At 37.9% G+C, this 24,195-nt stretch overlaps 2 protein-coding genes across 5 annotated transcripts in view; one reads left to right on the top strand and one right to left on the bottom strand.

Annotated features, from left to right (window-relative positions):
* The window catches only part of usp34 (ubiquitin specific peptidase 34), a 61,646-nt gene extending 56,764 nt beyond the window's left edge, over positions 1–4,882 (top strand). For all 4 annotated transcript variants that reach the window (XM_081361998.1, XM_081361997.1, XM_081361996.1 and 1 more), the window contains exons 70-77: positions 6–110; positions 229–353; positions 435–558; positions 669–748; positions 1,494–1,634; positions 2,087–2,233; positions 2,314–2,470; positions 3,669–4,882. In XM_081361998.1, coding sequence (XP_081218124.1) covers positions 6–110; positions 229–353; positions 435–558; positions 669–748; positions 1,494–1,634; positions 2,087–2,233; positions 2,314–2,470; positions 3,669–4,312 — 1,523 coding nt within the window. In that variant the 3' untranslated portion in view covers positions 4,313–4,882. The remainder of the gene's footprint in view (positions 1–5; positions 111–228; positions 354–434; positions 559–668; positions 749–1,493; positions 1,635–2,086; positions 2,234–2,313; positions 2,471–3,668) is intronic.
* A 105-nt stretch (positions 4,883–4,987) lies between these two features.
* LOC308688708 (protocadherin-11 X-linked-like) lies at positions 4,988–11,050 on the bottom strand. Its single transcript, XM_081361999.1, has 12 exons — positions 10,946–11,050; positions 10,501–10,673; positions 10,235–10,383; positions 9,771–10,078; positions 9,318–9,428; positions 8,872–9,063; positions 8,633–8,727; positions 8,006–8,170; positions 7,608–7,808; positions 6,673–6,768; positions 6,522–6,543; positions 4,988–6,411 (listed from the first exon to the last, which is right to left on the bottom strand). The coding sequence occupies exons 3-12, from the start codon at positions 10,362–10,364 to the stop codon at positions 6,325–6,327; spliced, it is 1,407 nt and encodes a 468-aa protein (XP_081218125.1). The 5' UTR covers positions 10,365–10,383; positions 10,501–10,673; positions 10,946–11,050; the 3' UTR covers positions 4,988–6,324.
* Between the last annotated feature and the right edge of the window lie 13,145 nt (positions 11,051–24,195).

Genomic DNA, 24,195 nt, shown 5'->3' with positions numbered 1-24,195 from the left:
CTCAGATGTGCTGAAGGAGCTGGTGCTCTTGAGCCCTCATGACTTCCTGCACACACTCGTGCCCTTCCTGCAGCACAACCACTGCACGTACCACCACAGCAACATCCCCAGTGAGTCCCGCCTCAAGCTTCACTCGCACATGGCGTTGTTGATATGGCGTTAAAAACAATTAATAAATGATGATACTATGGTCATCACATGGTATAACACTATCTGTGTGTTTTCCAGTGTCGTTTGGGCCGTATCTGCCCTGTAGAGAGAACATTAAGCTGATGGGCGGGAAGAACAACATTCGTCCTCCCAGACCGGAGCTCAACATGTGCCTGTTGCCCTCAATGGTGGAGACCAGTAAGGTGTGTGTGAGACTAACCAGTGGACCGCTGTACACGCTGAGCTTTAGTTCTTCATAGAGTCTGTTTGTGTGTTTCCTGTAGGGTAAAGATGAGGTGTATGACAGGATGTTGTTGGACTACTTCCTGTCGTATCATCAGTTCATTCACCTGCTCTGTCGAGTCGCCATCAACTGTGAGAAGTTCACAGAGACCCTGGTGAAACTGAGTAAGAACGCTTCTCTCTCAGCTCTCTCTCTCTGTGTGTGTGTGTGTCTGTGTGTGTGTGTGTGTGTGTGTGTGTGTGTGTTCTGATGGTGTTTGTTCACCTGTGTGCAGGTGTGTTGATCGCATATGAAGGACTTCCTCTACATCTGGCTCTCTTTCCCAAACTCTGGACAGAACTTGCTCAATCTCAGGTAAAACCTGGTCATCACACACACACACACACACACACACACACACACACACACACACACACACACACACTAAAGCAATAAGACACTAGAGGTGGTGTGTCAGAGATTTTATCACAGGTAAGAGGTGTTGTTAAGCATGATGGGATGTGGAGTGCCTGAAAATGTGGTAAAATCTGTCATTGCTTTGAATTTTTTAGTTACAAATTTGATATTTTATTATGTTCATCTTATATTTTATTTAATATTTATAATTATTATTATTATTATGTATTTATTAGGGGGGAAAAGGGACTATGCATTTATTATACATCTTACAAATTAAAAATAAATTGTATTTTATTATTTATTTATTGTTAGGTGTGCGTTGTTAGGAGGATTATGCATTCATTGTACATCTTACAAATTACCAAAAGCACATTTTAAACTCCTATTATAATTTTTAACAGAATACAATGTTGTAATTAATAATTAATAATTTGTCTTAATAATAATAATAAAATATTTATATAATAATATGCTCATAATTATAATGCATTTTATTTATAGAGCTCTTTTTAAGGTATTCAAACACTTTTATGAGACACAACATTAATCACACATTGAAAGCATTCCTAACAAGGTATAAGTTTTAAATGTTAAAAATAATCATTATACATCATCTCAGATTGATGCGTTGGGACCCTTGATATGGGTCTCACAGAAGTGTGTGCTTCCTGACGTCTCTCTCTCTCTCTCTCTCTGTCAGTGTGCGATGGCTCAGTCGTGTGTGAAGCTGCTGTGTGAGGATCCAGCGTTTGGAGAATACATGAAATGCATCCTGATGGACGAGAGGAACTTCCTCAACAACAACATCGCCTACTCGTTCCTCACCTGCTTCTTACATAAAGTACACAGACATATCTACTCCTCACGCAGTTTGAGTGTGAAAATAAATATCGACATCAGAATTACAATGTTATGATTACATAATCTAGCAAATTAGAGCATTCTGGGAAGGAATCCATGAGGAAAAATAACAACTTTATTAAATATAATTAAATGTACTTGCATTAAAGGCCCATTCTCTGTGTGTAGAATTTCAAAAAATTGAAGTGTTACCAAATCATCTAATGTTTTGAGTGTTTGACACCTAATCCTGATATGTTTGTGACTGCAGATCAGGGTTAGTATTGCAAAGCGTCATAACCCTAGGTTAAGAACAGGCTAAACCCCTGTTATAAGTTCAAAGGTGACGTGTTTAACCCAAAGTTAAGCTTACTTTGTAAAAGTTGTTCCTTTGCTCTGTGACACTGAGCCTGTCCTGCTGCGGTTTGAAACTGGATGTGTGTGTGTGTTTAGGTGCAGGTGCAGGTGTTATCAGGCCAGAGCTGCTCGAATCTCGTCAACGTGTTGGTGACCAACCTTCTGAACGAGTACCACAGCCTACAGCCTGAGCTGACCAATCAGAGAGCAGAGATGAGCAAGACCAGCAGCCTCCTGAACGCGGTCAGTACAGCTCCCTCCTCGCGCCTGTGCCAGCGCTCCCTCGCTCTTCCCTCATGTGTGTGTGTGTGTGTGTGTTGCAGGACCTGCGTGCGCTGCTGCTGGTGCTGTCCGTGTCCACCCCTCAGCATCTGGATCCGGCTCTGGGTCCCGCTCTACAGGAGCTGCTGTCCAAGTGCAGACTGTGTCTTCAGCACCGCGCAACACTAGAGATGGAGGCCAAGGAGCGCAAAGCCAAAGGTCTCAACATACACAAACACACTTAAATAACCTATTATTATTATTATTATTATTATTATTATTATATTCTAAATGAAATAATTCAAAAGCAACACATGATGGTGATTTTATTTTTTATGGCACAAAAATGCATTTGACAAAATTATGGCGATAAGTATGCATTTCTTGTGCATCATGACTTTTAATTATTTTATTTGAAATATAATAATCATAATAATGACAATAAGAACAACAATAAGAAGAAGAATTGTTATTGTTATTAATTATTTAATAAATTGATAGCAACATCTAGGGGCACAAAAAGGGAGTATGCATTTCTTGTTCATTGTGGCTTTGAGTTATTTGATGTAAAATATAATAATTATTTATTTTGAATTATCTTAAATGACCAAAAGCACATTTTAAACAATAATTTACATGAATAACAATAATTTAAAATGACAGAAAGCTGTATTTTTTTTTGTTCATAATAATACTAATAATAGTATTTTATTTAATATTTGTTTGTTTATGTGAATGTGTACACATGTATTGATCTACATAATTGGCATAATGTATAGTTTTATTATTATATATTCTGTTTCTACTATTTAAATAGCACCACTGAATATTTTATTAGTATATATGCAATCAATACATTTATTTTCTTTCTACCCCTCCCTTTCATTTGGTTGGTTATTTATTTATTTTTCTCCCCTCTCTCTCTCTTTTCCTTTCTTTTTCTCTTTCCCCTATTCTATTTAGTTATTAATTTATAAATGTATAAAGTGATTTTCAAGGTACTCAAAGACGCTTTAAATGAGACACGGCATTAATCGCACATTGTTAATTTCTTTGAATTATTTTATGTAAAATATAATAATTATTTATTTATGAATTTATTTTTTTAACATGGTAGCAACAGCTAGGGATACAAAAATTTGCATTTCTTCATTTTAAAGCATCTTAAATGACCAAAAGCACATTTTAAACAATAATTTACATTAATAACAATAATTTAAATGACAGAAAGCTGTATTTTTTTGTACATAATGGTAGGATTTTGTTTCATATAAAAAATTATTTATAAAACGATTGTCAAGGTACTCAAAGACGCTTTAAATGAGACATTAATCACACATTAAAATTGCATCATATTTAAACGTGTATTGTGGACTTGCACCTGCAGTCGATGACATGTCTTTATTGTATTCCCCAGCGGAAGAGGAGGGCGTGACTCCAGTGAAGCGTCGGAGAGTGAGCAGCAGCGCTGACGATCGTCCAGGAGACGCTCCCTCATCCTCCTCCTCCTCCTCATTGGCTCCCTGCTCCGAGCAGAAGGCGGAGCCTGGGGAGGCGTTAACGCCCACCAGCACGTCGGACACTGAAACCCGAGACTCCTCCCTCATCGACCCGGGAACGGAAAACGACCCGCCCTCTCCCGACAGCGCGTCCCTCGAGGAGAAGAAAATGGACGCTTCGTCATCGTCATCATCTTCGTCTTCGTCGTCATCCTCCTCTCTTCCCGAAGCATTCGGCCGAGCGGATGAAGCTCCGCAGCAGATAGCGGGAAGGGAGGAGGAGGAAGAGGAAGATGGGAGGAAGGAACCGCAAGAGCAGGAGGCGGAGCCAGAAAGAGAGGAAGTTCCCTCCACTTCCGCCGACTCGGTGCTTTTACTGTCCAGTTTGCCGGAAGCCTCCGAGGGGCGGAGCTGCTCGCTCCAGGAGGTGGAGTCAGGCGGCTGTGGCCACGCCCACATGCAGGATTCCCTGGAAATGCTGTCACGCACAGTCGAGGCCACTATCGCGGTGGTTGCCAAACTTTCGAACGGAAAAGGAGGGACACGCCCCTCGGCATTGTGACGTTACTTTTCACATCCCTCCTTTTTCGCATTTCACCATTTCCGTTCGCCATGCTGTTCAGTTTTGTCATTTTAAGAGTAACTGAAGTCCGATTTGTCAACTTTTTTTTTTTCTCCCTGACCTTTGGCCTCGCTCTTCACCAACTGAGCTCCGCATTAATTGAACAGAACGAAAAGCGAACGATATCAGCTGGAGCGTATTTTCGTCAAAGGCCAGTTGTTTTCTTTTTTAAGCCGTAATTGTGTTGGTTAATTTGTTTTGAAGTGGTTTGTTTTCGAGCCTGCAGTGAAACAGGGAAAAGGTTTACAACATTTTAGTCCCATCAGTGCATAATTTAATTTGCGTTTTTATTCACGTGTATTATTATTATAATTACGATTGTCTTCTGTGCCAGTTTTGTACTTACAGACGTGAGGCTGAAATGGCCTTGCTGTGGGTTTTTTTCTCTGTGGTGGATATCAAAAACTATGTTTACTTTGTATATTGAAAAGAAAGAACGAACCACAAGAACCTTGATTCTGTAAAGAATCTTCTAGATGTTGCCTGGCTTTGTAAATGAGATGGTTAATTATATATATATATATATATATATATATATATATATATATATATATATATATATATATATATATACATATATATTTCTGTAAGGTATATGTATACAGTATATATCCATTCAAGCGCAGTATACTGTATATATAAATCTACTGTATATATATATATACCTACGTTGTGTATATAGAAACTTATGGTGCTCTTTTCAGGCTCAGATCACTTGTGGCCGGAATATTGCACATTTGATGGAACAGTTGGAGCTCTATTTTATTTACCGAAATACATTCCATAATCTATTGGATGTCATTCTTGCGTTCTCTGTATTTGATTTCTCTCTCAGTCTTTCTGTTTTCATTTATTTTAATATAGGATATAACTTAATAAAATTTTAATATGATTTAATTATGAACCGAGTCCAAAAAGCAGGTTGTGGGATGATTTATTTTTTTCTTTCTGTTGTGAGTGTAACTAAGATGGCTGCGTTCGGAATAGAATATTAGCATACAGCAAACTATATAGTGTACACTGCATACTTCCTATTATTTTTTTGTAAAAACAAAATGGTATGCTGTAAATGCAATGATAAACATTTCAAGTAACGGTATGATGCATTCAGGAAAAAATGCTTGTGTTTGCCATTCAGATCAGATTCATCTAAAAAGTTTGTATTCTGCACATTTTGGCCTTTTGTATGCCTTGCTAAATCATACTGTAGAAATAGTGTGCTATTCTGAACACAGCCCAAATGCAGGTTTAAAGTGTGAGGGTTGTGAACTGGGCTGTAATTATTACACACACACAATTAAGAAGCATTTTAAAAAAGTTTAATCATCCTGATGGATATTTACATCAAAGATGCAAATTAAAAGCAGTTCACAATTTTGATACACAATCATAGCTGAGATGGTTAAAGTGCAAAAGCCTACTGTTATTCGTAAACAAATTTTAGGATATTCCTTTGTGAAAGACCATGTTAAAAAATGTATGTGCTAAATTCAAGGCAGTTGAATGTACATATATATCTATACAACAGGAGAAATGTCCTCTTCCAAAACCAGGTGAGTCAGTGTCCTCCTCTAACTGAAGTGGAAAGTTCTCCAAAGGCAGCAACACAAGAAGTGCTCAGGAGACTCAACTCTACTGATTTCAGTAGACTAGTGTTAGCATGTTGCTAAGCTAATGTTGGAGTACACAAACAAAAATGTTGGCTATGGAACATTTTAATTGTTCGTTTTCATTTACTGAAATAAATATATTTATATTCAACATTTCTCTCCATCTTGTCACAATGCATCATGGGATTAATTTGAATCTTTTTTTTTTTTGGAATAGCCTTTAATAGCGCTGTTGATAAAATGCATCTCGCTGAGTTTTAAAGCAGTGTGTTAGCATTAATTTTGAACCTCGTGAGTCTCGTGCTGAGAGGGATGGAGGAGTTTCGATCCATCGAGGTATTTTCAGAGGGAAGAGATGCTGTTTCCGGTTCTCAAATCTGTGTCGTTTTCTGAATCTCTTTCAGAATCGGGCGTGTTATTAAACTTAACCTGAAAAACAGAACATTTGTAACGTAAAGCTTTTCAATTTCACAACCTGAATATTGTCCGAATTCAACTTCATTCGTCATTAGCAAGGTTATCTGAATCGAGTGCTTTACCTCTTTGACTTCTTGTTTTTTGCTGTTAAGAGAAGAAACATGTTAAGTCAAACATCTCAGAACAAAACTAAAGCACATTTTGTATTCCAGGACACGTTTAACAAGTATGAGTGTAACTATAATTGCTCTTTAACAATATATTGGCACTTACCTGTGAAAGTGAAAACTTCTGTCAATACTGGATGTCTTGGGTCCACCAATACTGAAGCTCTGTCTGTCAGAATCTGTGTCCTTTATTTTCTTCATCCTGAGGCAGCAAAAAAAAAAAAAAAATCCACATTAAAAAAAAGTTAACCACTAAAAGAATGAGTAGTCCTTTTGTAAAATGTTCATAGTCAACAATAAAGTCACTTCTGTAATGTGAGTGTCACCGGAAATTCAGCAAGACAACATTATGTAAGACAGGACTTGGGTTTATCCATTAGAAATTGCAAGTTATTACATTTTCATTAAAAAATTATTGAAAACCTGTAGGATGACGTGCATGTGTTAACTCTTTCCCTCCAGCTTTTACTATAAAAGTTGCCAGTCAGCGCCAGCATTTTTTAACATATTCACGAATATTTCATTTTGTTGTGTGAATATGTAATATATCAAAAGAAAAAATCAGTGGGTAAGTTTCATTTAAAAAAAAAAATCCAACAAAAAGCTGAGAAAATTGCATTTTTGTCAAAGACTTTGTCTCGACCGAATTCAGAATCATGATCAAAACATAGGTCGAGTCCTTCAACACACCCAAAGCTTCACAGTCGTATTCCTCTTTGTGATTTCGACGTTTTGATTTATATGCTGTTCAGTGTTTGATGATGACGTTAGCTAACTTGTGCGTAAGCAACTTTTATTCACTCCTGGTTTAAGCAGATCTTCTTCGCTCTTTGTTTTTAGATCCAAGATGCTGTACTATTTCAGTATAGCATCTTGCCAGCGGAATCTTGTCAAGTAAATGGGGCGGTTGTTTCGTTTTTGACTTTGTTGGTTATTTCTCGTGTAGGAATGATTTTCAGGTCACCAGGAATATGGTTATTCAGTGTGAGCCTGACAGCATGTTTGAAATCCAAAGAAAAATAACGCCTTCTAATAACTTACCGAACGAGATAGACAGTCAACAGAGCGATAAGTCCCACAATGCTTATAGCCAGCAGAACACTGAGAGCGATGACGGCTGCCTCATTGGAACCTTCAGAATTTCCAGAGATTCCAGAACTTTCCTCCACTTTGATTTCCAAATTAGAACCAAGCACCTTCTCCAGCTCCTCTTTTACATCGTTGTGATTACTCTGCAGTTTCCTGTGGGAGTCGACACAATTCAGATCCCTCAAAATCACATGTTGTTCATTATCTACAATGGAAACCTTGTAGACATGCAGGCCAGAGGGTTTTCAAAGCAGAACTTTGAAGCTCATGTTTTTGTTAAAGAACGAGTTTTTTTCTGAATATATTGCAGATCGCACATTTCCTTATAAACTGATTTTAATTCAGCTTACTCTTTGACCACCGTGGCTTGGATGACAGCACCACTGGAGTCCATGGCGATGAAACTGACGTAAGTCTTGTCTGTAGATTCTCTAAGAATGGTGCGCATCTCATTCCCATTCTCAGCTCTCACACTGAGGATTTTCACAGTCCAACCTAAAGCTTTCCCCATGGATCTGAGGAAAAAACACACCAATGAATCATTCAGTCTTATCTGGGAACTGGGACAAGAATTTGAAAAGAACTCGCTCAAAAGAATGATTCATTCAAATATGATTGGTTCTCCAAAAAATACATAAAATAGTGCACATGAACACCATTCCAAGTCTTCTAGGCCTGGTTTCACAGACTGGGCTTAGATTAAACCAGGATTTGGCCATGGTTCAATTTTAGATTATAAAATTGTTATATTATCTTTTATAAATGTGCCTTAGAAAAAAAACATTACTGGTGTGCATCTTCAGACAAAACAATAAAACTAACAATGACAAAATGGGTGCATTCTTGGGTGAACTATTTGTGTAAACATATTCCCCCTTACTCTCTTTTCTCAAAACACATTAAATCACAATATAGTGATTACATTGCCCTTCTGTCCCGATGAAAATGGGTTGGGAAATGGCAATTCTCCTACTCACTCTTCAATCTCTGGTATCTTCTTCTCAACTGTGAACACGGGCTGGTTTAGCGAGATGACCACAACATTGTTGCTTGCACTTTCTTTCACTGTGATCTGTAGGTGGCAAACACAAGAGCTTGTTTTGATCTTTGAATTTTATTCTTTGCATTGAATGCTCTGTTCTACTGCTCCATTCTCAATCAAAATGCCATTGGTCTTACAAAAGCGTTCTCTTATTTTCTCTCTGTTTCTGCTCACCTGTACTGTTGTAGTCGTGACCAGCCCATGTTTATCAGTGGCTTTAACCTGAAATGTGGACGGATTGCCTCCAAATCTGGATGCATCCAGTACGTAGACCTGACCAGTGCTTGCCTCCACATCCAGCAGAGTTGTGGACTCCAGCAGGGAATATTGCAGATCTGAGCTCTCGCCCACATCAGGGTCCGATGCCTGAGGGACACACCACCACGTCAACCAGTTACGTGAATACAAAAACAATTTTTTTTATTAATTGCAAAGAACAGTTTGTCTAGTCTATTACTTCTAATATATACAATTCTGTGCTTTGTTGTGTATTTCCGTTTGGAAAATGACCTTAGCAAAATTACATTAGCAGCTTACCTTAGCAAACACCAGTATATTTAAAATAGATCTGACTACATCCATTGTATTTATATCTGATGAATATGCCAAGCCACACTCACCTGGACCTTCACTATAGGGAATTTGTATGGAGAGATACTGAAAATCTCTGCTTTATACATTTCAGCGTCAAACACAGGAGCCTCATTCACGTTCTCAACCTGAACGTTGACCTGAAGATTGTGAGAGAAAGAAAGTCAAATACAAATATAAATGAGCCCAGTGGCAGCTTTCTTTTAAGAAGAGAAACTTTGACTTTAAGTGTTGGAACAGCAAGACTTAGGTCAGAAACACATTCTATGTTAATGTTAACGCAAGCAATTTTAGTTTCACAAACTTGAGTCATTGCATCCTGAAATGTGTCAGAACGCAATTCATAATACAACAAAAGTTTTTGGTGCATTCTCGGTTGCATCAATAAGTGATATGGTGGCAATTGTGTTGTGTTGTCTTCTAAAGGTCAACTACTCAACATGTATTTTAGCTAGCTTCCCATGTAATAACAAGAATAGTACCGTTGTCTCTGCAGTGTTTGCAGGAGTTCTGGAGTCTATGGCTTCTACTGTGAGGATGAACCACTCCTCTTCCTCCTTGTCCAGCGGTCTGAGAGCTTTTATGGTTCCCTCACCATCCACAGAGAAGACATCCTCATGTGACTTCATGTTATAGCTGACTGTAACCACTGGACTTCCTGTTAATGCCTTGACCTTGCCCACTGTTGAGGCCTCAGGTTCATTCTCCTTTATTGTGAATTTGTAGGAGGAGCTTTCAAAACTCACACTCTCAGTGAGAGAGGCAATTTTGAAGTGGATCAAGACTTCGGCTACAGAGAGAAGAAAGATGTTAATCTTGACATGTTTATCAGATAAGATTTGAATACTGAAGGGGGAATTAACCGCTCCCAATAAGAATTGCTCACATTATTTGCATTGTTTTAACACCAGATTCACTAAAGGAATTATGCGAACTAAGCCCAAACCTTCAACAGATTCTGGTGGTGTTCCATGATCTGTCGCTGTAGCAGTGAGGGTTAGCAGCGTGTCTTCTGTGACCTCGCTAAGGTCAGAGGTCAAAGTGATGACTCCTGTTTCAGCATCCAATGCGACCATTGAGGAGTCTTCAGAGAAACTACAGAAAAACAACATTCATGCATCTGTCTTAAAGGAGTGATGTAGGTAAGTGTGTTCATTGTTTAGCCTTCATGTTATTGATCCCAATGAAATGGAAGTTTAGTCTTAAGCTTACCTGTAACTAATTAGCGCGTTGTTTCCAGCATCTTTATCTGTGGCCAAGAGCGTCAGCAGCACATCTCCAACTTTGGCGTCTTTAACCAGAATGCTTTTGCTGTAGGTGTCGGAGCTGAAAACTGGAGCGTTGTCATTGATATCTGTGATACTGACCCTCACTGTGGTGATGTTCTGCAGAAAATGAACCCAAGCAAACCTTTGTAGTGCAGACCAAAAGTTAATATTTGCAATGTGTAGTATCTAACTTAAGGATTGTAGTATCGTGTATCTATATTTTTGAATATTAACAGTTGGATCCTCAGTGCAACATCTTTGTTAAGAGTAGCCTACTTAGATAGTAGTACATAATCTGTGTGACATTAAAAACAACTACCTGGGGTTTGCTATATATGTAATTTAAGGATAAATCTAAATATACATCTAGAATCTAGAATGAATATAACCTTTAGAGCAATTCTGCTTCTGCTGGGCTACCATCCTGCAGAGTTTAGCCCCTCCAACCCTGCTCCAACACACCTGCCTGTAGTTTAAGTAATCCTGAACACTCTGGATAGCTGGTTCAGGAGAGTTTGTTTAGGGTTGGAGCTCAACTCTTGTGGAAATTAGCTCTCCAAATTGGCTACCCCTGTTTTAGAGCAAAATTTGAATGTTTGTATAATCCAAGGGCTACCATCATGCAGAGTTTGGCTCCAACCCTAATCAATCACACCTATAATCCTGAATACCTGATCAATGGATTCAGGATACCAGAAACATCAAATCAAGTGTGTTGGGGCAGGTTGAACCTAAACATTGCAGAACATTAGCTCTCCATGTGCAGTTTTGGACACCCCTGCGTTAGAGCAAGGGTAGCCAACCCTGATCCTGGAGAGCAACCTTGCAACCTTTCAGCAGAGTTCAGTTCCAACTCTGCTCCAACACACCTGCCTTTAGTTTGTAAGTAATCCTGAACACTCTGGATAGCTGGTTCAGGAGAGTTTGTTTAGGGTTGGAGCTCAACTCTTGTGGAAATGAGCTCTCCAGGAGCAAGGTTGGCTACCCCTGCTTTAGAGCAAACTTGAATGTTTGTCTAATCCAAGGGCTACCATCATGCAGAGTTTAGCACTAACCCTAATCAAACACACCTATAATCCTGAATACCTGATCAAGGGATTCAGGATTACCAGAAACATCAAATCAAGTGTGTTGGGGCAGGTTGAAGCTAAACATTGCAGAACATTAGCTCTCCATGTGCAGTTTTGGACACCCCTGCGTTAGAGCAAGGGTAGCCAACCCTGATCCTGGAGAGCAACTTTGCATCCTTTCAGCAGAGTTCAGTTCCAACTCTGCTCCAACACACCTGCCTTTAGTTTGTAAGTAATCCTGAACACTCTGGATAGCTGGTTCAGGAGAGTTTGTTTAGGGTTGGAGCTCAACTCTCGTGGAAGCTAGCTCTCCAGGAGCAGGGTTGGCTACCCTTGCTTTAGAGCAAACTTGAATGTTTGTCTAATCCAAGGGCTACCATCATGCAGAGTTTAGCACTAACCCTAATCAAACACACCTGAACCAGCTTATTAGGATGTTCCTAATAACTTGAAAACAACACTTAAGTGTTTTGGAGCAGGGTTGGAACTAGAGTCTGTAGGAAGGTAGCCCTCGAGGGACAGGGTGGGCTACCCCTGTTCTATGTTCTCTAGAATGCTAGCTATATTGCTAGATATACCTGCACTCTGGGAGCTATGGCAATGCAATCAGTACAATCACAAAACTGTATTAAAGTACACCTTGACATCACAAATCATACAAAGAAAAGGAAATTACATTTCCCTGTGGCATCCCATGATCCATAGCAACAATGACCACATCATACACATCCTGTGTCTCCCGATCCAGCTCCTCAATAGCTAGGAGAGTCCCATCCTGGAGGAATGTAATAAAGGAATAGATTTTTTGAAAATGAATGAAGATCTGAACATCTGACATTACATTGTCATGTCAATAGGTTTATGTCCTCACATCACTGAAGCTGAAGAATTTGCTGTAAGAGGAAGTAGTGATGGTGACACGTCCGTTGTCTCCAATGTCAGCGTCTGTGGCTGAGATTTCGCACACCTCTCCAGGTGATGAGGGTGTGTACGCACCTTCCTGAATCTCAATGGGCTCTGGGAGAGGAAGGAATTGTGGGTTGTTGTCGTTGACGTCCAGAACAGTGATGATGACCTGAGCTGTGGAGCTTAAACCATCGACAGGCAGGTCTACAGCTACAACCTGAGAAAGACAATGTAAGCATCCCATTCAGAATGAATAGTCATCCTGAACATTTTATAAATAGTTGGATTTAAGAAATGAATGTGGTTTCTTTGTACCTCTATACTGTAATTGTCTACAGTTTCTCTATCCAAGGTGGCGTCGCTCCGGAGTGATATTACTCCTTGACTGTTGATAACGAAGGTATCGCTATCCATGATAAAGTGACCTTTAGAGAACCCACCCTGATCGGAGAGAAAACTAGATAAGGTAAGTACATCAAAACAGATTTGGAATGCTTGTTAATTTGAAGGTTATTTAGGTATTGTGTAGTCTGCTTTTCTTCTCTCACCTCATCCTCATCTGTAACCTCCAAAGATACCAGAGCAGTTCCACCTGCAAGGTTTTCATAGACGGACACATCGTACTGGTCCTTACTGAACACAGGAGCTTTATCGTTAACATCCTCCACCCACAATGTTACAGTAGCACTGCCAGTGAGAATAGGAGTTCCTCCATCTTGTCCCTCCACCTCTAGAGTGTAGCGCTTGGCTTTGCCATAATCCAGCTTTTCAGAAAGGGTTATGTTACCAGACTCTGCATCAATGCCAAAAACGGGTGGTGTTGAAGAAGGGTCCTGTTTGACAATGTGATAGGTCACGACAGCATTTGGACCATCGTCTTTGTCTGTTGCCAAGACATTTACCACAGTTGTTCCTACTTCAGCGTGCTCAGACACTGTGGTCTCATACGGTTGTTTGGAAAATATGGGAGCATTGTCATTAATGTCAGTAACGGAGATGTCCAGATTGGTGGTGGTGGAACGTGACGGGCGACCCTGATCTTGGGCGGTGATCACTAACTGGTACATATCTTGGGTCTCCCTGTCAAGGGGAGCAGCTAGAGTTATCACTCCTGTTTCTTGGTCAACATTAAACCTCCCAGCACCTCCCAGGAGAGTGTACCGCACCTCTCCATTAAACCCTGCATCCGCATCCGTGGCTGTTACCGATGTTACATTATCTCCCACCGTGTGATCCTCTGGTACTGAGACAGTAGCAGGGGGATTTTCAAACACTGGACTGTTGTCATTGATGTCCAGCACCTCAACCAGGACTGATGCCTCGTCTCGGTTAGTTCCATCCGTTATCGACATCTGCACAGTGTAGCTGCTCTTCTCCTCAAAGTCTAGTTTGACTTTGGTCGAGAGAACACCTGTAGCCTGGTTTATGGAGAACTTGTCGGCTTCAGTCTCAACTGCTAAGGTGACAGGAACAATAGGATCAATGGACAAAAAGTCCACCTGTGAATGGGAGAGTACATTGGTTCATGATTAGACTGTTTACCAGATTTCCACTGTCATTGCTACTTTTATATGAGAATAACCTAACCCAAAAATGATTAACATTTAAAGGGATGCATGCTAAGTAACAAGTCTTCCAAAGTTTTTTTTACTTAATCATTATTTTAGTCTGTTCCTTACACAAAGCTGTCAGATAACTTCAGAAGACTTGGAAATATAGTGAACAAGTCTTTGAATGGTGTTTTTGGTGTGCTTTTTGAAGATTGACAGTTGTATGCAAGACAAAAAAGCTTGAACACTTGTAAATTTCTCCTTTTGTATTCCACAGAAAACGAATATGGGTTTGAAACAACATGAAGGTGAGTAATAATGACAGCATTTTTCATGTTTTTTGAGATACGAGACTGTCCTCATAGACCCTCGTGGGAGACTATTTAAACACTTTACAAAATTTCAAGTAGATTAGACCAATTCTTCCATAGTTTAAGCCAATTTCATGTTTTTCCCAGTTATTGCACCACCAAGTGGCCAGGATCTGCCAGTTTTGCATGTGTCCTCAGACTGAGCCAATACAAAAGTATACCAAGATTGGTAAATATATCTCTTTCTGTTTTTATTTCTTTAAATAAAGATTTGTTAGTTAGCTGGTTGTCATTTAGACCAGACTGTTGTCATCACATGTTTGTATTTCAGTTAAAGGGACAGTCCCTGGGGATAGAAGTTTTTTTGTGCTGTAAGGACCTTGACAATGTCTGCCTCTGACTGATCCTCCTCCACTTTCCCCTGGTAGGTCTTCTGAAGGAACTGAGGATGAGAATCTCCTGGTGCCTTGACATCCACCATTGCAGAAGTCGATCTGCTTATAGCGCCCCCTAAATGTATGAAAAGGCAGTGCAGTGGTTTTTAAGCCAACAGGAAAGTATCCACAGCCAGGTATACCTCCATAAAATGATAACTTACCATCTTTTGCAGTCACATAGAGTGAAAACTGAAGGATTCTGTTGTCCACGAGTGGGATTGTTTTAACTAGCGTAATCGCCCCATCATTCTCACTAATGCCGAAAAAACCATCCTCATTTCCAAACTCAATGGAGTAGCTGATTTCACCATTTGGGCCTTCATCCAGGTCTGTTGCTTCGACCTTAGATGAAAATGTATGTACAGTATGTTTAATGAATAACTTTATTCCAGTGTCTATGGTGTAGTAGTCATCTTATAATGACGTAATGGTTCCATAATCTCCAGAAATGTACTAAAATATTGCTTGTGCTGGAAAACTATTAAATGACTCAACAAAACATTGATTTGTCACCTTGACAACCTGCATTCCAGTAGTCTGATTGCCGAAAACTTTGCCCTGATACTTGGAAGTTGTAAACTGTGGACTATTATCATTCTCATCCAGCAGGACGACGGTGACGTCGGCTGTTACTTTGTTGGTGGAAGGAGGCTTTTCTTGTGCTTCAACCTTTAGATTTTGAAAAGAAAATTGGCATATTGCTTATTACACAGTTGTGTATGAAAACACAGTGTGATTATAATTCTTAATTTCTGAAAAATCATAGTGATAATGATAATATGAGACTTATTGTTACTTGAAAACTGAAGCTGGTTGTGGTTTCTCTGTCTAGGTCCGCAGAACTTTTCACCAGAATTGTTCCATCAGGCCTAATGGAAAAAGGTACGGATTCTGGAATAATCCGGAATGTTCCTTCAAATCCTCCCTAGAAAAGAAGTCACTTAGTAAGTTCTTTTCTCATGCATTTTTTTTAATCTCACAATAATTATATTACTTTACAAACAGACAGTGATGTTTTCAGGAACAGTACCAGGTCTAGATCAGTGACTCTAGTCTGAAGCACAAACTGATCCTGTGGTGAATTTTCCAGAATAGATACGGTGTACTCATCCTGGTCAAATTTTGGAAGGTTGTCATTCACATCCTCAATGGTGACGGACACCACAGCGTTAGCCGTTTTACTGGCATCATCCTTCTGAGTTGCCTATTTATAAGGAAATCATGAACAGAAAATATAAATAAACACAATCCTGAAACCTCTTCAGATTCATGAATGTCTTCAGAAACGTCTGATACCTGTATGTGAACAGTTATCTGGTCGACTTCCTCTCTGTCTAGTGCCGTTGTCACAGAAATGACTCCACTGTTTTCATCGATGTCAAAGTTACTTTGATACTCATTTGGAAGGACTGGAACAGAAATGTGGATATTTGCTTTGTTATTATCAGAAACTTAATATAGAATATGACTATATTTCTTTATTCAAATAAAAGTGTGTTATTAGTTGTGTAAAGTGCTTGTTTTATCACAATTACTGTGTTTGACTGTAGTTTGGTGGAATTTTCTATATTATCAGATTTAAAATCAGCGTTTCACCTCTAGCTCTCACACATCTACAGAGAAACTTTAATTTGAAACAAGAGGAGGTTATTTAGATTAGGACTCATGTCATGTCAGTGTGTTGTAAATCTTCTGTTAACAGCACCTGCTGTTATGCTGTAAAGTACAGGCTCGTTGATGCCCGTGTCGCCATCTTGAGCTTTTATAGCCTCAGGAGTGACGTCTGAAAACGGTCCTACCTGTGCATGGACAGAAAAGACATAGAGGGGTTCATTTGTTTGATCAGACATGAGTTTAAATATTGATCATGATGTTATTTACCTGGTTTTCCTCAATGTATGCCGTGTAGAGACTGTGATCAAAATAAGGGTTTAGATTGTCAAAATCTTCAACCGTTATTGTAACTGTTGTGGTGTCACTGAGATCTCCTATATCCTGCAAAAAACATAGTGTTTTATTACTATCTACCTTCAAATTATAAATCATCCAAAAATGAAAACTTTGTCATTTGTTCCCCATCCACTTTCATTGTATGGAATACAGACATTCTGCTAAACATCTTTTGTGTTGCTCAAGTATTCCTTTAAAGAGAATAGACTGCTAAAGCAAGTTTGACGTTTAGTGATCAAAGTAATCTGGAGGTTAGTAGGATGTCAGAGAGTTTGTCTTTACTTTAGCTTGCACAGTGAAGATGTACTGTTGAGCACTGTTGTAGTTCAGACGTTGTTTCAACCTGATGTTTCCGTCATCTCTCACTTCAAATTCATCTGGTGCTGGAGGCTGTTAGTGAAGATGAAGTGATTAATTAAAATGAAACACTTACAGATTAATTATATATTATTTAGTTTCCTTTCCTTTAAAATAATCTTCAAGTATCAAAACAGTAACTCAAAAAAAACATGAAATTGGGCATGATTAAATGTTTAATTGATTGACAGCCCTATTGTAAATTTAACTTACAATTAAATTTCATCTAGTGACTGATACATGTAGTTTTTTGTAAACCAGCTGTGTTAATATTAAATCAAAAATATGAGAATCATTGATGACTTACCAGTATAGAATATATAATATTGGTGTTTTCTGGAGAAACATCTGCATCTTCAGCTATAACCCTGAGCACATCTGAACCCACAGCTGTCGTCTGGAGCAAAAGACACAGTTTACAAAGAGATGTGAGTCTCTGAGTGACCAAACACACTTCTGCTGTATAAAGATGTGACATTACACACACCTCTGACACTGTGGCGTTGTATGTTTTACTCTGGAAGATCGGAGGATTGTCATTGATATCCTGAACTCCTAACGTCCTGATGTTTTTCAGCTGAAATGGAGAATGAAGACTTTATAGTGAAGGTTTATGTGATGAATACTTTGTCTTATTAAATAATTTGATAATGTTTTTGTTTAAACTTACCGACGGGTTTTGGCAAGTGAGTGAATAATACAAAATCCCTCCTGTCTAGAAGAAATAAAACACAAAGAGACATGTGGCACTTCATTTCTTTATGAGATAAAAAAAAATTTAAAAAGTAATACTATGCCAGAATGGGCAACTGTCGACTGTCAGTCAGGGATAATGTTGGTTTGTAGTTAATGATAAATTCCATTGAAGATATAAAAATTGAGAAAATTGAATGAGATAATTACTCTCTCTCTCTCTCTCTCTCTCTCTCTCTCTCTCTCTCTCTCTCTCTCTCTCTCTCTCTCTCTCTCTCTCTCTCTCTCTCTCTATAAATATATCTTATATATACTGTATATGTGGATCAGTGAGGAACAAACCTCCTTTAGTACATCAGCATCCAGTGGTTTGACGGTTCGTACAGTAGCGGTTGAGTCTCCATTAGAATAATCCAGCTCCAGAAATGTTACACCAATGGGAAAGAGATATGACTCCAGCACCAGACGATCATCAGGTCCAATATTAGTGATAATCTCTACATCTCCTGAAGGCCAGATCAAATACATATTCTGACACACAATCTAAACATTAATGCTAGTTAATTCCAGTATTGTTCTTGCATTACTACTATTCTAATATTCACAAGCAAAGGCATTTTAAATGTTTTTAATCAAATATCAATTATTTTATGTTTCAATAAAAATCCTATCATTTACAAATGTGAAAAGAAGCATCTAATATTGTGGACATTTCTCACCTTCATATCCCTCCTGGATATTCCCTACTCTGAGATTGGATCCAGCTGCACAGTTTATCTCTAAAGTACCTTAAACAGAAACAAGTCATTGGTTTTAGGACTTAACGAACAGCTTAAAGCCTGAATATGGCAGCACAAAATACACTTAATCACACAATATGTAAAAACAAGATGTATAACAATTTAAACATGGGCATACAGTTTTATGATTCATTTTCATTTTTATTACTTTACTGATATGCTGGTGATATAGCCTATAGTAGACAGTTGTCATTCTAATCTCTGATTGGATAACTAATATTACTCAAATGTTCAAACTTGTGTCATTTAATCTTAAATCATTTCACTTATATTATTAAATAAAGCGGGTTCCTATTAAATCCTGACTTTTACTCAATTAGAAGAACTTTGTCCTGTAAAACACATGCTTTTTAACAGTAGACAACAGCTTAAAATGTTTATTTCAGCTGGTTATGAATAAATTTGACTTACCAATAGCACTCCTTACACTGTGGACATGAAGACAAGATAAAATAAATAAAACCGAGAATAAATCCATCTTTTCCATAATTCACTGTCAGTGCCGCCAGTATTATGAAGGCTGGCAGGGAAGAGAATGACTATTCCTTGAGTAATTTCTCCCTCTGAGCTCTTCTTTATTGTATGTCATAAACAGTTATGGCCTCTGGTGTAAGCAAGTATCAAAGGTGCTTCATAAAGGCCAATAATGAGGAGAAATGTGGGAGGGATTGTACGGAAATAGTTTCATGTTACAAGTTTATTTGAGGATGTCTGAGATTTTAAACCGATAGACTTTGCTATTGACCTGTACTTGGCTTCTTGTATCACCTCACACTCTTTTTCTGTCACAATATGGAATAATTTGAACTTGAATTATTAAGTTATTAATAAGTGAAGCAGAGTAATAGGAAGGATAATGAAACTGCTCATAACAACAATTTAATGATACAAGATCATGTTGGGGAAGTGATCATCTATGTTAGAGTTTATTTTGTAACAATGACTGTAACACTTACATCATCCTTAATAATAAGCACTCATCCGTTGCCATAAATCTAAAGACCTTTTTGCTGGACTTTGGCCTGCAATTGAACAGGCTGTAAAGATACGTGACAACAATGACTAATTCACACCTGCACTAACTCAGATGAGATTATTACAAAACAAATCTATATCCTTTATTCCATGTTGCTAATAACAACACAATCTTATCATTGCTTACTAGTTATGAGCCTTGTTTATCAGAACTAGAGTTGACAAAGGTCACACGCAATAACACTGTATATAAAAGATTATTATATTTTATGCTGATGATATATAAAAATTATTATTATTATTTTTTTTTTGGTATAGAGATGATAAAAAGTGTGAAAAAATAAAAATAAATTTGGTGTCTCTTAATCTGCTGGAAGAAGGGATCAAACTCTGCTGGATAGTGGCTGTCCATGAGCAGGATTGGACAATAAATGGATCAGTTTATGTATGAGCGCAGAGGACTATAACAAGAGAGGGTTCAGCGAAAAATCGGCAGCTGGCAGCAGGAAGTAGCTGCCAACAAAACCGGATGTCAGCTGCCGCTAACAACCGGAAATCGGAGGTGGATGCCGCTTTTAGCCTTTTAGCCTATGCTTTTAGCCAGGCAAATAAGTTATTATATCGAAAATATAAAATTTTAGTACTTAATTAAATAAAATACTTCTATAAGTCATTATTTTATATTATTTGATTAAAAAAGTTTTATCAAATATAAATCAAGTAACGAAGATCATATTTTTCAGCCTTTTATACATTTTCGTGTTTCTTTAGAAATAAATAATGGACAAATGGAGTCTTTAAACGCCTCAGATGTGAAGTTATTCGCTGTCAAAGTGACGTCAAAATGAATGGGAGTCAATGGAATGCTAACAGCAGGTGATGGTCTGCTAATCAATGGCGGCCCCCGGGGAAGCTTCAGTTTCTGGCTAATGGATTACCCCCTTGGGTTTACTAGGTATCGCCGGCGCCACCATTGACATGTGATTGGTTGCTGCTACGTTGGATGGTACTGATTGGCTGCCATGAATTGGCAGGTCCCTCCTTATTTGGTAGGGCTTCCGGCTGTCATTGTCATTGACTTACATTTCAAAATAAAGTTCATAAATTAAATGTTGTTTCCAGTTGATCTAATATAAAAATGTATAAAATATGGATGGCCCGGCCCAGCGATCTCATGTTATATAATCTTATTAACTGATTATGTCCTAAACTGCCATTTTCTCTAGCACGCTATTCAGCTCAAATCCTGCCCTGCAGTCAGTTTCACTGGTTAAGGTTAGGTTATAGGGTTAGGTTATAGCGTAGCATTTGTTGTCGCACTGCATTGTGGAAATCATCACTGTGATTCACATGATCAATGAAATCTTTAGAATCTGCTGTGGGGCGGAGTTTGCACAGAACTGGGTTGGGGGGAAAAATCACGCATGCTTGTCATGTGCCTGTCTGTCAAAGGGAGAAACCACGCCCTATTTTGGATCTCCCACCCTGTTTTGGAGATCTCCAGGGCTGTGTCCGAAATCGCGCCTTATACTCTTTGAGGGAACAGCCATTTGTTTATGTTATCAAGTGCACTCATTAAATCCCACAATGCACAGCAATAACGAGTGTACAACCGTACGCTCAACAGTTAGATAATACCCATAATGCACTGTAACGGTCGGATCAAATTAATTCCCGTGTCTCACCAGAAGATGCACCTGCAGCTGAATCATCCATCCATCCATCCATTTTCCAAACCGCTGGTCCAATGTGGCAACAGCGTAATATCATACAGGTATAAATTCCTTTTTAAAATAAATTATTAAACTGTTTAATTAAGGTTTATACATGTTATTTCCATGACAGTTCAAGATAAATCTTATTAAACAGAAATAAAGTGTTCATTGCACAGTCTGGAGTGTTTTGTGGGAGTCCACTGATCCCTTATGGCAGCTAACCATTTATGTCTCCTTTCAGTGTTTTTAGGAATTTTATAAAACATATGTCCCGTTTTTTTTTTTTGACTTGCTGTTATCACAGCCTACGGCACAGCAGATAGAAGGCATATTTACTGTTTACTTCCGGTCCCTGGGCTGTCCTAAAGATTGGGCCGTCTTTAATCTTTAAAGACTGATTTTGACTGTACACATTTTTTTAACTGTACAAGTTAACACTAAAAACAGCATTTAAGTAAGAAATTGAATCATCAAATTAAGTAATAAAACTGCATATTCTTCACTGTATGAATGAAACGTATACTGATTCGTATATGGGCCATTCTACAGAATTGGTGCAAAGTCAGAGTTGGAAACATCTTGAATTTTTTTTGTTTTTTCCCCACAAATTTTGCATGTATGCAAATTGTATAATATCCAAGGTATGCTTTTCTAGTAATTGTGCAGTTAATTCTCATATTGTATTTTCAGAAAATGCTGGAATATTTTCCTTATCCCCAAATTTGTCACTACCGAAACACAATATTAAATAATTTATTAAGAAGGCTTATAATGACCTATTAAGATTTTGTTTACATCTACCTTATAAATATATATTTTTTCTATTTTAAAAAAATATTTTTACTGGTTAAATCAATAAAGATTATAATTTTAATAATATTTTAAGTGTGATTTATGAGATTTGTTGTATTTTGAACCCAATCTTTCTTTGTAGAAGGCATAAAGTTTATCGTACTGATTTCAAAGTTAAGGATTCATTAGTATTAATATGCATTGAACCAAACACTATCATAACATCTTAGTTGATAATTCAATATACTTTATTTTTGACAAAACATCCCATGTTACGGTAGTGACTGCACATTTTTGGTAGTGACAGTAATGTTTTGGTAGTGACCACAATAATTAGTTTGCCATGGCTGAATCAGACTGTCCACATTTTATGTTAATATAAATAAATAACTATGATGCACATATGCAGTCAGTACATATAGCAGACACACATCTGACAGTAAATATCTTATAAGAACACCTAGAGCTATTCTATATTTTGGGTCTTGAGGTGCAAGTGAGAAGAGGTATGCTCATAGATTTTTCTTCCTAAAAAAACAACAACTTACAATGTAGACTCAGAACCACTTTGTTTTATTTTCACATTTTCAACATTTTGTTTATGAGTCATTCAGATAAATCTCCAGAACCACTGAACTCTGTGTGTGTGTGTGTGTGTGTGTGTGTGTGTGTGTGTGTGTGTGTGTGTGTGTATGTGTGTTTACATAATACATTAATTTCAGAATAATTTTCCTCATTCAGATAAATCTCCAGAACCACTGAACTGTGTGTGTGTGTGTGTGTGTGTGTGTGTGTGTGTGTGTGTGTGTGTGTGTGTGTGTGTGTGTGTGTGTGTGTGTGTGTGTGTGTGTGTACTGGTGTCTGATCACCCTCACTGGAAGTGCTAGGTGGTGTGGAAGCCCTGCAAAATGTCTCCATCTCTTTTTGTCTTTTCACCATCATCCTGTGTCTTTTCTGTCTTTTCCTCCATGCTTTTCTGACATGTCTTTGCTCCCTGTCAGATAATTCACTGATACTCTTCAACTTTCCTTCTTCCCTTCGTTTCTTATTTCTTTCATTTTCTTTCCTTAAGTATTCCTCGTACTTCACTGGGTCTTCCCTCAACCTTTGTTTGTATTCTCTCTGTCTCTCTGTTGTAGTTTTTCTATTTTTTTTAGGCATGTTGGTGTTTTATGTCATTCTCCTTGCCAAGTTAATCATAGAAATTAACATTACTGACAACAACCTTACACCTAAGCTAGTATCATGGACTGCAACCTTAAGTAATTGTAACCTCATCACATTACAGAATTTTAACAGAATATTGCATACTAAAACACTACTAAAACATACTACAGTAGTAATTATTTGCATAACTGTACTAAAATGTAGTTTATTCCTCCAAATAAAGGATTATGTGTTCCCTTTTGTCACTACCAAAACAATGTCACAACCGAAACTTCAAGAAAATGTTTCGGTTGTGACTGTTTTGGTAGTGACAATTTTAGATAACTTTTGAGCCTAGCTTGAAGATGCTAATCAGCACATGGTTAGCCATCACTGGTCAGAACAGTTGAACACATATAACAACTAAATTTTATGGAATAACATCCCAAAAAAAATTCTCAATAGCAGAAAAAATGAGTTTGGTAGTGACATTCCTTGAAGTTACACACAGATTTTTAGACACATTTACCTCAAAATGATGGGATCAATCTACTCACCATATAGCACATGAGAGAGAGGGACACAGGAATATTTCCTGATCAAAAATGTAGGAGTGTGGTTAAAATCAGTCTCAGCCAATGGACTACAACATTCACTGTTTTGGTAGTGACATGAAAATGCGGGACATGTTTTTTTAGATAAAGTTTCATGATTTAAAAATAAAATATAAAATAAATATTTTTTTTAACTTCATTTTTAAAAAAAACAACAAAAATATTTGTTTTAAAACAAGAATGGAAAAATTTGCAAAAAATTATTCAATATCATTTTCACAAGTTGAAATTTAGGGGTTAGGGTTTGGGACAGCCACCTCCTAATTGAAAGTAGCCCATAAATTATGATTTTATATATATAAAGCTTACTGATATCTTAAATA

The sequence above is a fragment of the Scardinius erythrophthalmus genome (genome assembly GCF_964197995.2).
Source record: "Scardinius erythrophthalmus genome assembly, chromosome: 3".
Lineage (NCBI taxonomy): Eukaryota > Metazoa > Chordata > Actinopteri > Cypriniformes > Leuciscidae > Scardinius > Scardinius erythrophthalmus.
Note: the sequence above shows the minus strand (reverse complement) of the source record. Positions and strands in the feature narration are given on the sequence as shown.

Bases quoted from the DNA above. Each gene is read 5' to 3' on its own strand.
- LOC308688708 (XM_081361999.1), bottom strand. From the start codon at position 10,364: ATGGTCGCATTGGATGCTGAAACAGGAGTCATCACTTTGACCTCTGAC. The intron at 7,809-8,005 runs GTAAGCTGAATT...CGACTCCCACAG, and splicing joins CAAGCCACGGTGGTCAAAGA to GAAACTGCAGAGTAATCACA. The intron at 6,412-6,521 runs GTAAAGCACTCG...TCTGTTTTTCAG, and splicing joins AAAAACAAGAAGTCAAAGAG to GTTAAGTTTAATAACACGCC.